General features: G+C 45.9%; 1 protein-coding gene across 1 annotated transcript in view; it reads left to right on the top strand.

Moving 5' to 3' along the window:
• The first annotated feature begins 5029 nt into the window (after positions 1-5029).
• Positions 5030-12228, top strand: part of LOC105909019 (ephrin type-A receptor 7) — a 107848-nt gene continuing 100649 nt past the window's right edge. The window contains 1 exon segment of the mRNA XM_031585962.2: positions 5030-5376. Coding sequence (XP_031441822.1) covers positions 5298-5376 — 79 coding nt within the window. The 5' untranslated portion in view covers positions 5030-5297.

Genomic DNA, 12228 nt, shown 5'->3' with positions numbered 1-12228 from the left:
TAATTATAATAATTAGGCAAATCACACTGATTAAATGGGTAATTGTATCAGCACTCTGGGGGGGCATATGGTGGTGTTTTTGTCATGGCACTGAGTGTCATCATGAGTCCTGATCTCTGATTTGACTTTCAGGGAAAGTGGATGTTTTCTTTTCAGACGGTTGACAGGTTAGACAGCATCACTGGTAACTATGTAAATCAAATGTGGATGGAGGGGTAGGGAGGTGTGACTATACGGTGTGTGTGTGTGTGTGTGTGTGTGTCTGTGAGCACTGTTGTTCCATCTCCTGTCTTGTCTGAAGTCAATAAATTGGAAACAGCGGTGAGTCCTAATCTTCCATCGCCGAACAGAGCCTATTCAGGCCCGATAAACGCCCGGGAACCCTGCCATCCTGAAAGGCATTTAAATACAAAAGAAACGGTTCCTACGAAAAACGCAGTTCCACACGGTCTCTAGGTGCAACTGTCCTGCCTGCACACATAATCCATTTCATTCTGAAGGGGGGAGGGGGAGGGAAAAAGAGACAGAGAGAGGGGAAAAAATATCCTATCTGGGATGATGTCGGAGAAAGCCGATGGCTTTGGTGGTTGGGCATGAGACCCCTTCGGAAAAGGGATATCGCCGGGATTACGTCCCCCACAGCGACCGCCTCAGAACTGACACGCCTCGGGAAACGATTTCTCCTGGAATCTGGCGTCGCTCGCAGATTGGATCGTGCTGGTGGCGTGCGTTTGCCCATGCTATTATTCCTGATTACTTAGTCATGTCTCTTATCTGCAAACTGCCACATGGCTTCTCCACATTGAATAATTCAGCTCTACCTCTCTATCTCAATCTCTTTCCTGTTTCATTCCTCTTCCTCCCATCTCCACCCCTCTAAAATAACCTTGCGTTGCATTCCCCTCTTTCCTCATGCTCGACACACCATTGGCCGCAGGTGTGATCTTGACGAGTCTATGATAAAGCACGGCGACTGGAGTGACGCGTGAAGGCCTAATTGGCGGGGAAGATGGCGGGGTGCACGCAGGGCGGAGCGTCGGCGGGTAAGGTGGCCCGCTGCGTCCCCGACGTTCCGGCTCCGAGGATGACCTTGAGGATGTTTCTGCTCCCAGGCACGGCAGGTAATTAGAACAACAGCAACTCATTAGCCAATGACTTGTCAGACTCCCGCGGGTCTGTCGCATTTCCCACAACGCCGCCGCGCACGTCGCAACAGCGGCAAGAGTAGCAGCGGCAGCCGTTGGGGTACTGCAGTGAAAAGTGCTGACTGCAGTCATGCGGCTTCGGCGGGGCAACATGATGCAGATTTATATGTACAGCAAAATTCAGACACAGAAGTAATACAGAATGCTCCACAAGAAACATTTATGAAAGCATATATAATGCTAACAGACAACACTTTAAGAATATGGAAAATATTAAAGTGTATTATAAAAACATAAATTCATAAAACATAAATATTAAATAGATGTATATGAATAAATTAAATATTAAATACATGTACATTTAAAAGTGAAATGAATACAACAATCAAAGCTGAGAAAGTAAAACGTGCAATGCAGCAAAAGAGTTAAAAAGTGTAATGTACTGTACTTTTCTTCACAATAGAATCATGGCTGTAGGTGGGTTTACAGACTTAATCTGGGAGTGACTACAAGCAGGCAAATTGTCTGGGTGTTGGATCCAGCTGGAGGTAGCATAATAGCTAAATGCTGCATCACCCTGTTTAGTTTTAACTTCATGCAGAGGAATCTGACCCGTTCCTGATGATCAAAGTGACCTACTTAGATTACATTCACTGAGGAGGCTGGTAATGTTTTATAGTCATTACCATTTTATGGTTTGTCAGTGAAATGTCCATTGCATTTTGAATAAGCTGTAGCTGTCTAGCAATGTTTTTCTGGAAGACGGAGGAAAAATCGAGCATTGCAGTCATCAAGCCCTCTGGAGATGAGGGCATGTGTGAGTTTCTTGAAGTCTTGTCTGCACAGTAGTCTGGCAATGTTTCTATGATGATAAAAGGCCGACTTTAAAACTGCTGTAATACACCCACTGAAGCTAAGGTCTGAATCAATTTTAGTGCCAGGATTTTAGTATTTATTGGACTGCTTGTTCATCGCTTGTGTTTACCCTTATGCCAGAATGCTTTTTATCTTTGATTGCCCAACTTATGTCTCGCAATAGGTGTGCAGTGCGATAATGGCCACAAGGATGAGCGATCGCGTTTTATGGGGCCTTTGATAAAGAGAAATAACGGCAATCCCATACTGCTGCTGAGGAATTACAGTGGGGGTCGTAGGCCGCTCCCCAGCGTCCATTTAAAAGGCTCCTTAGTTACTGTCACCAGAGTAGCGGTTCCTCAGTGAGTCGCATTAACACCTCTCAACTGGCTGCGTTTAGAGCCCCCAATTTAGCGACACGCGCATGCTGCATTGCACTACTGGGATTTGCCCCCTCTCTGTGCTCCCCTGAGATTGCCCAGTGATTACACATGCTACTCGAGGCCCAGGAAGCACTCCCTGTGTTGAATTAAAGCACAAGGCCGTCGAAAAATAATATCTTTTACTAGCTTTCGGCTGCTCACCTGAGAGGCTTGAAAACATTTCACAGAGCCAAAGATCAAGTGACTGATTGCAAGTCCCCTCCCGAATGCACTCTTTATTTACAGGTCAGGATGGGAGAACACTAAGAGGTAACCCAGCATGAAATTGTCACGTGGCACTGGGGGTCAACATCAGTCTGGATCGCATTTGAGGACATTGAGGTGGACAGTTAAGATTGCTCACCAGACATTTTTATGAGTTTCCCCCCACTGTAGGAAGCAGCCGAATGAGCAACTAACGAGTTGGAGAGAGAGAGGGAGCAGGATGCCAAGAATGTTCTAAGGGAAAATCAAATGCAAAAAAAACATGCTCTTTCTTTAACCTCTAAAAACAACGAGGCCGTTCAAAGAACAGTAATTAAGATCATTTTCTTGTGGTTGTGTTCCCAGACTGCTGAAGTGACTGAATTAAAATAAATCAGCTGATTCAGGGCACCAGTGGAGGTTTATGTACTGGCTCTCGTCGTTCACATCCAGTAAAACACTTCCATTCAAGGGCACAAGGCTGCACTCTGTTTTGCTGAGTAATGTTCACACAAAAACAACTAACTCATATCCTACAATTTAGTAAATGTGCTTTACATTTCTGTTACAATCATAGAGTTTACTGAGATTGCCAGGGTGAGTATCTGTAGCAGTGAGCGTGATGAAACTATTTAAAAATCAACTGATAAATAACTCAGATCCTTGGGTAAGAGCAGTATTCAACATTACTAACTCAATTATTAATTTGCTATATCTCTAACCTAAAAAAACCCAACCGTAGAAATAACTTTCAAAAGGAACAAATGAAGACACAGCTTTACACAATTTGCAAAGATATTACCTTTGTTGTTAAGAAACAATTATTCAAATGTTTTGAGACCTATGGTAATGCCATACGAGGAGAATAACTGACAATTGTCCGTGTCATAAGTGCATGTATGGTAAAACTGGGGAGAACAATGGGCCTCATTCTCGAACGCAGTTAAGAAGAATTTAAGAGGAATTTAAGAGGAATTTCTTCTGAATTGGATTTAGGACAACATTTGGCATTCATGAAAGTTTTCTCATCTGGGATTTGCTCTGAACTTCAGAAGACTTTCCGAACTCGAAATAGCAGTCGTAACTCGGCCAGAGTTTTCTCAAATGCGATTCCTTCAAAAACCACAAGATGGCCCCATGGGCCATCTTGTGGTTTTTTTGAGGAATTGCATTTAAGAAAACTCTCCGTGTTAATGAATTTGTGAGAAATCGTTGGTGATTGCGTTCACATCAACTCTACAGATCCTCGGATTAAAGTATCATTAACAATTACGTTTCACATGTAGGCCTAAAGTCATGATTCTACGAGGCACCGTGATGTCAATAAAATAAATAAAAGGACTACACCGGAATGCTGCGCTCGTCTAGTGAGCGTCGTTTGGCACTGCCGTCTGTGCAAGTACGGCAATCCAGAATTTTCAAGTAGTTCCACGTTGGTGGAACGAACTGCCTAGCACTACCAGAGCAGGCGCGTCCCTCTCTACCTTTAAGAAGCTTTTGAAGACCCAAAGACCCGAAATTTCCTATTTCGTTTTTCTATTTCTTATGTAAAGTAGTATTTATTGTTACACTAGGTCTCTATTGCTCGTAGCTTGACTGTTCTATCCCTTGTACGTCGCTTTGGACAAAAGTGTCTGCTAAATGACTTAATGTAATGTACACGAACACTGCAAATGTAAGTGAATAAATAAATAAGCACTAAACTCAATCACGTTGATATAGCTATAGTGGAATAGAATGGACACATCTACATCCTGCAACAGTCCATCTCTGCACCGTTCAAGTCATAGACATATATAGTTGAAGTTAGATCTGCGTTAACTCGACGGTGATCGCTAGGCGCTTTGACATGACTCGTTTACGAGTTGCTTTCGTGTAGATTCGGTCGATTCCGACTGCACACGTCACTACGGTTGCGTGCCCTTATAAGGAGCTGGCAGGGCGTGTATGTATGCAAATTCAGGAGCACGAGAACGCGCTTTCAATTTAAGAAAACTCTTCCGGGGGAGCACAGCCCAGAAAACTTCTGCTGCGTAGGACCACACTTTCAAGCGTGCATGAATTTGGCGGATGTCTTTTGCTTACGTTGTTTTTCCGAAGCCCGTAAGAAACATTTCAGAAGAAACTTCAGAAAATGTTCGAGAATGAGGGCCAATGTTCATCATACCTTCAGTTACGTCATTGTAAGTCCAGAAGCACATTCAGTTTATTACATCAAAAGTTACTTACTACGCCTTCACAGGCTAAACAAAACACTGCAAGAGATTCCACAACTTGACGGTGAACGGATCCAGCCATACCCTATTCTTGCCTACACTAAGAAGCCCAAAAATCAATACGCCGCTGAAATTGTACTGACCCAAAGTGAAGATCCATTCTCGACTCTACAAGCCGGGAATCACTCAGGCAGCAGCACACCTGGCATTGCGATTGAAGTGAACGACTTTTGATAGGCGACCTTCTCATACCCTCGTTTCGAAATCTTACTTCATTGCACTTTGATGATGTCAATCTAATTCCTAACACCCTCCCCCGAGATACCAAATAAGGCGCGTAGCGGCGCTACAGCGCACTCGCGCGAACGGCTCGCTCTCCTCACTGGTGTGAGTGTGTGTGTCAAGCGCGAGTGGCAGAGACATGCCAAGAGCATCGCGAACCTGGCCAGTCAAATATGGAGCTTTTTAAAACGATAATTTTGGTGCTTTGGATATTATTGCTTACACGACAAAGGGACTGTGACGCCGAAGAAGGTATGTGAATCGTTTTGCCATTGTCAGCGTTCTCCGCATTAGGTAGATAAAGTACATTTCGGTTGAATTGACTGCAGGTGCAAGAGCGAATTCCTGTGCTGCCGCGTAGCCCAAGTTTAAAGTAGAAAGAAATTGCTTCTACTAAGAGACTAGTTTTTATTCTGTTCAGATTTAGAGAACGTAGCTTTTTTAAAGGCGTGTTTTGCCAGAAACATAACGTGGCATGGGAGACAATATTATGTTAGAAGTAGCCTTATTTAGCTGAGCCTATGCGCTATCAGTCGGTGGCAGTGACAATTTAACAGGTCTGACGTGAATAGATTTGAAATAGTCTAATATAGAAATGAGTTGGCTACACAGCAAGGACTATATTAAATAGTTAAGTACCGCAACAATCGAGTCTAGTTGTAGCGGAGTCTTTCGTGTTGAATAGACATACACTATTCCACACAACAAAATACTCTGGACACAAAATTCAAATTAGCCGACAAAAACAATTCAATAGCGCTATATGGTGTGTCTGTGTCATAATCAAGGACGGCGATTTTATGACCAATAGATAATATTTTAGTTTTTGATAGAATGGTTGATGTCATTTTTAATTAGAATAGATACACAAATGGGTAAATACGAAAACTAGACTCTAACCTTACACATCACACTTTCAGTAGTTTGGGATTTTTATTTATGTCTGAATATTCCAAAATAACTGTTTAAGTCAGTTTAAGTTAATATTTGATATCGCAGCTCAACATTTGTATTGAACCATGTAGGACCATGATTAGACGCTCTCAGCCAAAGCAACCGGTTTCCTTTGTCTCAGCCCTCTAATCAGCTGTGAGTAACGGTACAACATACATGGTTACCCAGCACAGCCTGCGCTTAGGTGCCCGAGTTTACGTGCGAGTGGATGTCAGTGAAGGCTTGTACCCAGTGGGCGTGTTCACCGTGGGCTGTGATGCCAGCTCGGCATGCGTGAGGCTCAGGTGAGGCCACTAAAGCGTTCTAATCGGTACTTGGGACATCGGAGGTGTGTGTGTGTGTGTGTGTGTGTGTGTGTGTGTTGATCATCACCGGCTCCCCGTGGCACTTTCTGGGGCAACTATTCTGGCGGGCACCAGAGCACAGCTGAGGCAACTCCACACACAATGCCAGCCCCCCCCCTCACACACACACACTCAAAACTCAGTCATCAGCCATCAGCCGTCAGTGTCTCAAATCTTCGCATGGAATGCTGGCAGGAGGCATGTAGAAGCGCTGCTCTAATGAATGTTTTGACAGCGATTAATTGCTGTGAAAGCAACGCGCTCCGAAGGCCCTGTCAGACGGGCCCTGCTGCCCTGAAGACCATCCAGCCACAGTACTATTGTGTCTGACCCTTCCTCAGGGTCTCACCACGACCTTCATCCCCATGCTGTGGCAGTGTCTGGAGGTGCTTGGTGGAAGGTCAGAGGTACAGGCAGCCGAGCAGTATCAAATTACCTCCCACACTCACACCATAGCTCCATAGATGGGAGAGGGTGTGTGTTGTAGTGTGTGTGTGTGTGTGTTGTAGTGTGGGTGTTGTAATGTGGGTGGGGAATGGTCCCTGTGGCATAGGTTGCTGTTGCCACAGGGGAGATGAATCGTGTGAACATTAATATGGTTTGCCTCCCTTCTCCTCCTCCCCCCTTCCCCTCATTTTTGACTGTTCTACAGTGTGTGTGTGTGTGTGTGTGTGTGTGTGTGTGTGTGTGTGTGTGTGTGTGTGTGTGTGTGTGTGTGTGTGTGTGTGTGTGTGTGGTGGTTGTCCTGCCTCACGCAGTCAATCTGCCGATGCGGAGGTGCTCTCTCATTCTCCAGCGCCTCAACGCTAACGCACCTTGGCATCTCATCGGGAGCTCATTTACTCCTCTCCCCCCCTCTCTCACTCTCTCTCTCTCTCTCTCACTCACTCTCTCTCTCTCTCTCTCTCTCTCTCTCTCTCTCTCTCTCTCTCTCTCTCTCTCTCTCTCTTCTCTCTATACTCTCTCCCTCTCTCCTTGTGTGCTGCTGTGTTTGCTCCTCTGCAGTGCTGCAGTGATGGTGTTGTGCTGCCCTGCATCTGCTTGCGCTCTATTTAGTTGCATTCAAAATGTTTATAATTCCTTTTGGAGAGGCATTTGGGCACAAACTGCCTAAATTTGTCAATCCCTCTCTCTCTCTTTTTTTTGTGTGTCTTTCTCTCACTTCACCTCGCTTCTCTCCCTTGTCCTCACTCTACCCACGTGGCAGTGCAGTGCTCCCCCTCTTCTTCACGTACAGTACTCTAGTGGTTATATTCTGGTGGCCCCCCGTGTCTATCACTGGCTCCGCGTTTGATGTGAGATCAATATGGCAATAAGCTTGTCAACCTTAACTATCAGGCAGAGTAATTACACAGGACTGTGCGTTCAGGTGCCTTGATTGGGCGGTCAGCTTTCTCTGGCGGTGCTAATGGCTTGGGCACAGTAGTCTCATCACTCGCTGCCCCTCCGCCCACCACCTCTCTCTGTACCCGCGCTCTGTGTTGGCAGACTGGCACTGGCGGGTACTGGCTTGGAAGGTGGTGCCTCGGGCCGAGCATGAAAGGTCGGAGTGATTTGTGAGATTGGCAGCCGTGTCTATGACTGTCTCTGTTAGATGAGCAGAGAGCGACCTTGTGTGCGGGAAACAAAGGAGGGGAATTTTGGACATTGGTAAAGACAAGAAGAGAGAGAAAGAGAGAGGGAGAAAGGGAGGGAGAAAGGGAGGGAGAAAGAAAGAGAGAGAAAGAAAGGGAGAGAGAGATTGAGAGAGTGAGAGAGACCGAAAGGGACTTGGCCAGTGTGTTGACAGTCCAGAGTGTCCTCCCATCGCTTTACAGTGCGGTCCCTTTCAGCAGTGGGGGCGGACGCACGGTCACTCTCGTTAAAATTCTTAAGCAGCAAGAGGTGCCACGCTCTGGAGCTAGCGTTTACTGTCTGACTATCTTTCTGCCTTTATTTATTTATTTATTTATTTATTTGTTTGTTTGTTTCCTTTTTCTCTTTCTTCCCCTCCCTCCCTCCCTCCCTTTGTCTCTCTCTCTCCCTTGATCCTTGGAGCCCTTCCTTTGTTTGTGGTGAAGGACCCTTATTCTGCTGCCTTGGCAGGAACCCTGTGTTAAAGGAGAAGCCTCTTGTTGTGTGTGTGTTTGTGTGTGTGTGTGTGTATGCCTTTGCAAAGGATGGATAGGCTTTCACTGGTATTCCACCCTCCCCATGAACCAATCACAGGATCCATAGCTCTGACAGTCGAGGTTAAATATACATAGAAAGAGGGAGATGGATAGGCTCTTTACTAGATCAGCAACATTGAGACCTGCATATTTATTGCATGTTCCTTCTGTGTGTTTGCATGGAATTGCCTGTTCAAGGCCTCTCAAAGATAGAAGATGGCTCGTCAGTTCAATTTACCAAACACGCACAAGTTGTGTGTAGTTGTTTGTCTTATTTTCTTCCATTACATTTTCATTCAAGGTTTTTGTCAGGTGCTAACGTGGTTGAAAACATGATGTGATTGATCCCCTGCTGTCCTGATGTTTGTCAATACTAATGAAACGAGGTGATTTCTTGCTTTCTCAGGGGGTTTCTTTCTCTTCATATCTTGTTATACCCCCCTCTCCCTATAATAAGCAGTATTGTTTGTGTGTTCCCTTTAAAGGATAGTTTCTAAAGGTCTCATTAACATGGCTACAAACAAGCTATTTCGAATGGTGCCATTCATGTGGACAGGACATGTGTAATTTGTTGCAGCTTGCAGTGTTTCTGTGGAGGACAGCATGCAAAGGCACAGTGTTCAGGATCACTGCTGTCATGTCGGATAGGGCTGGACATGTTACCAGCTGACCCCAGAAAGCTTCTCTGGCTTCAGACCAGATGATCACAGATCACACGGCATTCTTTCTTTCTTTCTGTTTCCTTCTGTCTGTTGTTTTTTTCTTTTGTTTTGTTCTGTTAAACGTCTGGTGCTGTTCCTCTCCGCCATTGTTCTTCTGCAGCCAGGCCTCCAGACCAAGTGTTTGCATCGGGGCTCACTTCACTGAGCATGCCATGTTCAGTGCTCAGCACCCCATGCCACGGAGGAGTGGCTTTTAAAGGCCTTTCCATGTCCAGCATCTCCTCAGTGGAGCGTTGGACACATGTGAACACTTTGTTGTGTCTTGTGAGGGGGAAAAGGAATGGTTGGGGGTTTGGGAATGTCTGCTCTGCCTCATATCCTGGACCGTGGATTTCCCTCGTCTTTCCAGTCCCTGACAAACATAATGATGTCTTAAAAATGACCCAAGGGCTATTCATGAGGCCATACACTTTATGTTTTCCTCACTGGTGTTCACAATCAGGCCACGCGCTTAGGGTCATATGATATTCATGATGATGCATTGCAACGGCGTGTTTCTGCAGTAGATGTTGCATGCATTTTTTTTGCACACAGCTCCTAATCTTCTGCCTCTATACACATTGCATTTTAGAATGCAAGCAAGCCGTTCTCTCCCATATTTGAGTCTACCAAGGCATATTTTATTCCCTGTTTACAGGGTGCATGAATTCCCAGTCTAGTGTATAAATAAGAAATTGCATTAACAAATCAGTTGTTTAAAACTGTGGTAGAGGTACACTGTGGTCATTTCCCTATTCCGCACTCAACAGCTTGGCAGGTTACAGCAGTCCAGTGACTCCACACCAGTTGCACACTGTTGCCTCCCATAATTTCCTCAGTTTCCAGCCTTCGCTCTGTGCCTCGTCTCGTCAATGACTTGGCCTTATGAGTCACAATGAGCTCACTGGGCTGGCACAGTTTGCTGTGCAGCAGCTTTTTGCCCATTTTCGGGGGCTCCAGCCCGGCACGGGTATGGTACACGTATTAGTGGGCACCCTGATGTTGGAGTGGTAGCAGAGTGGAGCGCCCCCTCTAACCCCCCCCCCCCCCCCCCCCCCCCCCCCGGCCCCCACCTCTCCTCATGGAGCACGCCATTAATCTCCAGGCGAGGCATTTGACCTTTCAAACTCATTAAGCCCAGGAGCCTCGCACATGTTGGCAGATATCGAGTTGCGGGGGAAGGGGTACAGAGTGGGAACGAGGCTGGAGGGAGGGAGGGGGGGGGGGGGTTGTTTAAGTGATACTTCTCATCACACCCGGATCATCTCTGGAAACCCACTCCCAACGTCTCGCCCACTACTCCCACCCCACTGGCTGCCCCCCGCCTTTTTTCTCTGGGTGTGTTTGACCGGCGACCTGGAAAATTGCCCGACCTTTTAATGCCCACCGATGAATAAATACATAAATTGTGCAACGCCAGTGCAGTCAACTCCCTTCCTTCCTCCCACCCACCTGCCGCGACCTTAATCCTGAGACCGGTAGCATGACCAGACCCCAGGATCAGTTCGGTCCCTGTGCCAGTGGGATCCGTAGGGGAATGGCATCCGTAGGTGTGGCACAGCAGGCTGTGATCATTCAGCTGACGGGGGAGTGTGTGTCCATTCTATTCGGCTCAGTGATGGAGGGCCCATGGGGAGACTCAGGTTGACAATGAGGGGAACAAGATCTGTGCTGGAACTTGATGGAAACTGGAAAAAAGTGTCCGCCACTGTGTTGTGTGTGTTGTGTGTGTGTGTGTGTGTGTGTGTGTGTGTGTGTGTGTGTGTGTGTGTTTGTGTGTGTGTGAGACTGGGAGGCAGAAGGAGAGTCAGGGTGGACCAGTTTGTCACTTTGCTTTAATAGAGCAAGGGAGTCGGCCATTACCACAATCAAGTGCTCAAGTGTTTTGTGCGTTCTGTGTGTTTGGCTGAGCGTGCTGATTGCAATCAGGCTAAGGCTAAAGGGGGTTGCAGCCCCCTGTGCTTCACCGTCCTTTATTGTATTTGGGAATGACTCTTTTCATGCTATTCAACAGTGCTCTGTGTTCTGTGCAATTTGTGTGATTTGTTCCCTCTCCTAACCCCCCCCCCCCCCACACACACACACCCCACATACACACACACACACACACACACACACACACCCCACACACCAACCCCCTAATGTTTTGACACATTCGTATTGCTGCCAATAACAGACCACCACATCTGCATCGGCAGATTTGCTGCATTGCTGAGGCGGGCTGCCTCCATTAACTCAGTTCATACAGACGTCTTTAACCTCAGCCATGCCATTAACCAGTGTAATTAAAAATTCAATGCAACTGCCAGGCTGGAAAATATTTGTATTTAGGGCTATTTATTTCCTCCACCTCCACTCTCCCCCCTCCCCCCAGTCCTGGCCCATGAAATCTCATAAACGACTACCACACGTCCTACAGCCTGCAGAGTTTGGTATTCACATTAAAATTCACGGTTATTATACTGATGTAATGCGACTGGCCATGGACCAAAAATAAGCACATTAAAGTGTGTGGGTTTTTATCTACATACATGTATGGCTCTATTTTCCCCCTGCTTAATCACACCAAATTGGATGACCATGGGTTTGTCTGTCTGTGCATGTGGGCAGATTCATAAACAGGCAACATTTGACATTACCCGCATACAGTATCTGTGTACTTCAAAATATGTGATTAGTTTGATATGTTGCACATTGTATGTGTATTGTTAAAGAGTAGAAGTAGTAGCACTTGAACAATTGGAGAATAAGTGCAATAATACAACACCTTTTCCACCCATGTTTAATTTAACCAAATACACCACTTCAACACAGGATATTAACAAAATGTTATTGTTAGCAGAAAACTGGAACACACTAGAACATTCTGTAGTATCTTACAAATGTAGAAAAAAGTGCAGAATTCGCATAGTTTTAACAGAAATAGCAGGCATTTGAAATATAGGGCAAAATTCT

Source organism: Clupea harengus, chromosome 19 (assembly GCF_900700415.2).
Source record: "Clupea harengus chromosome 19, Ch_v2.0.2, whole genome shotgun sequence".
Lineage (NCBI taxonomy): Eukaryota > Metazoa > Chordata > Actinopteri > Clupeiformes > Clupeidae > Clupea > Clupea harengus.
Note: the sequence above shows the minus strand (reverse complement) of the source record. Positions and strands in the feature narration are given on the sequence as shown.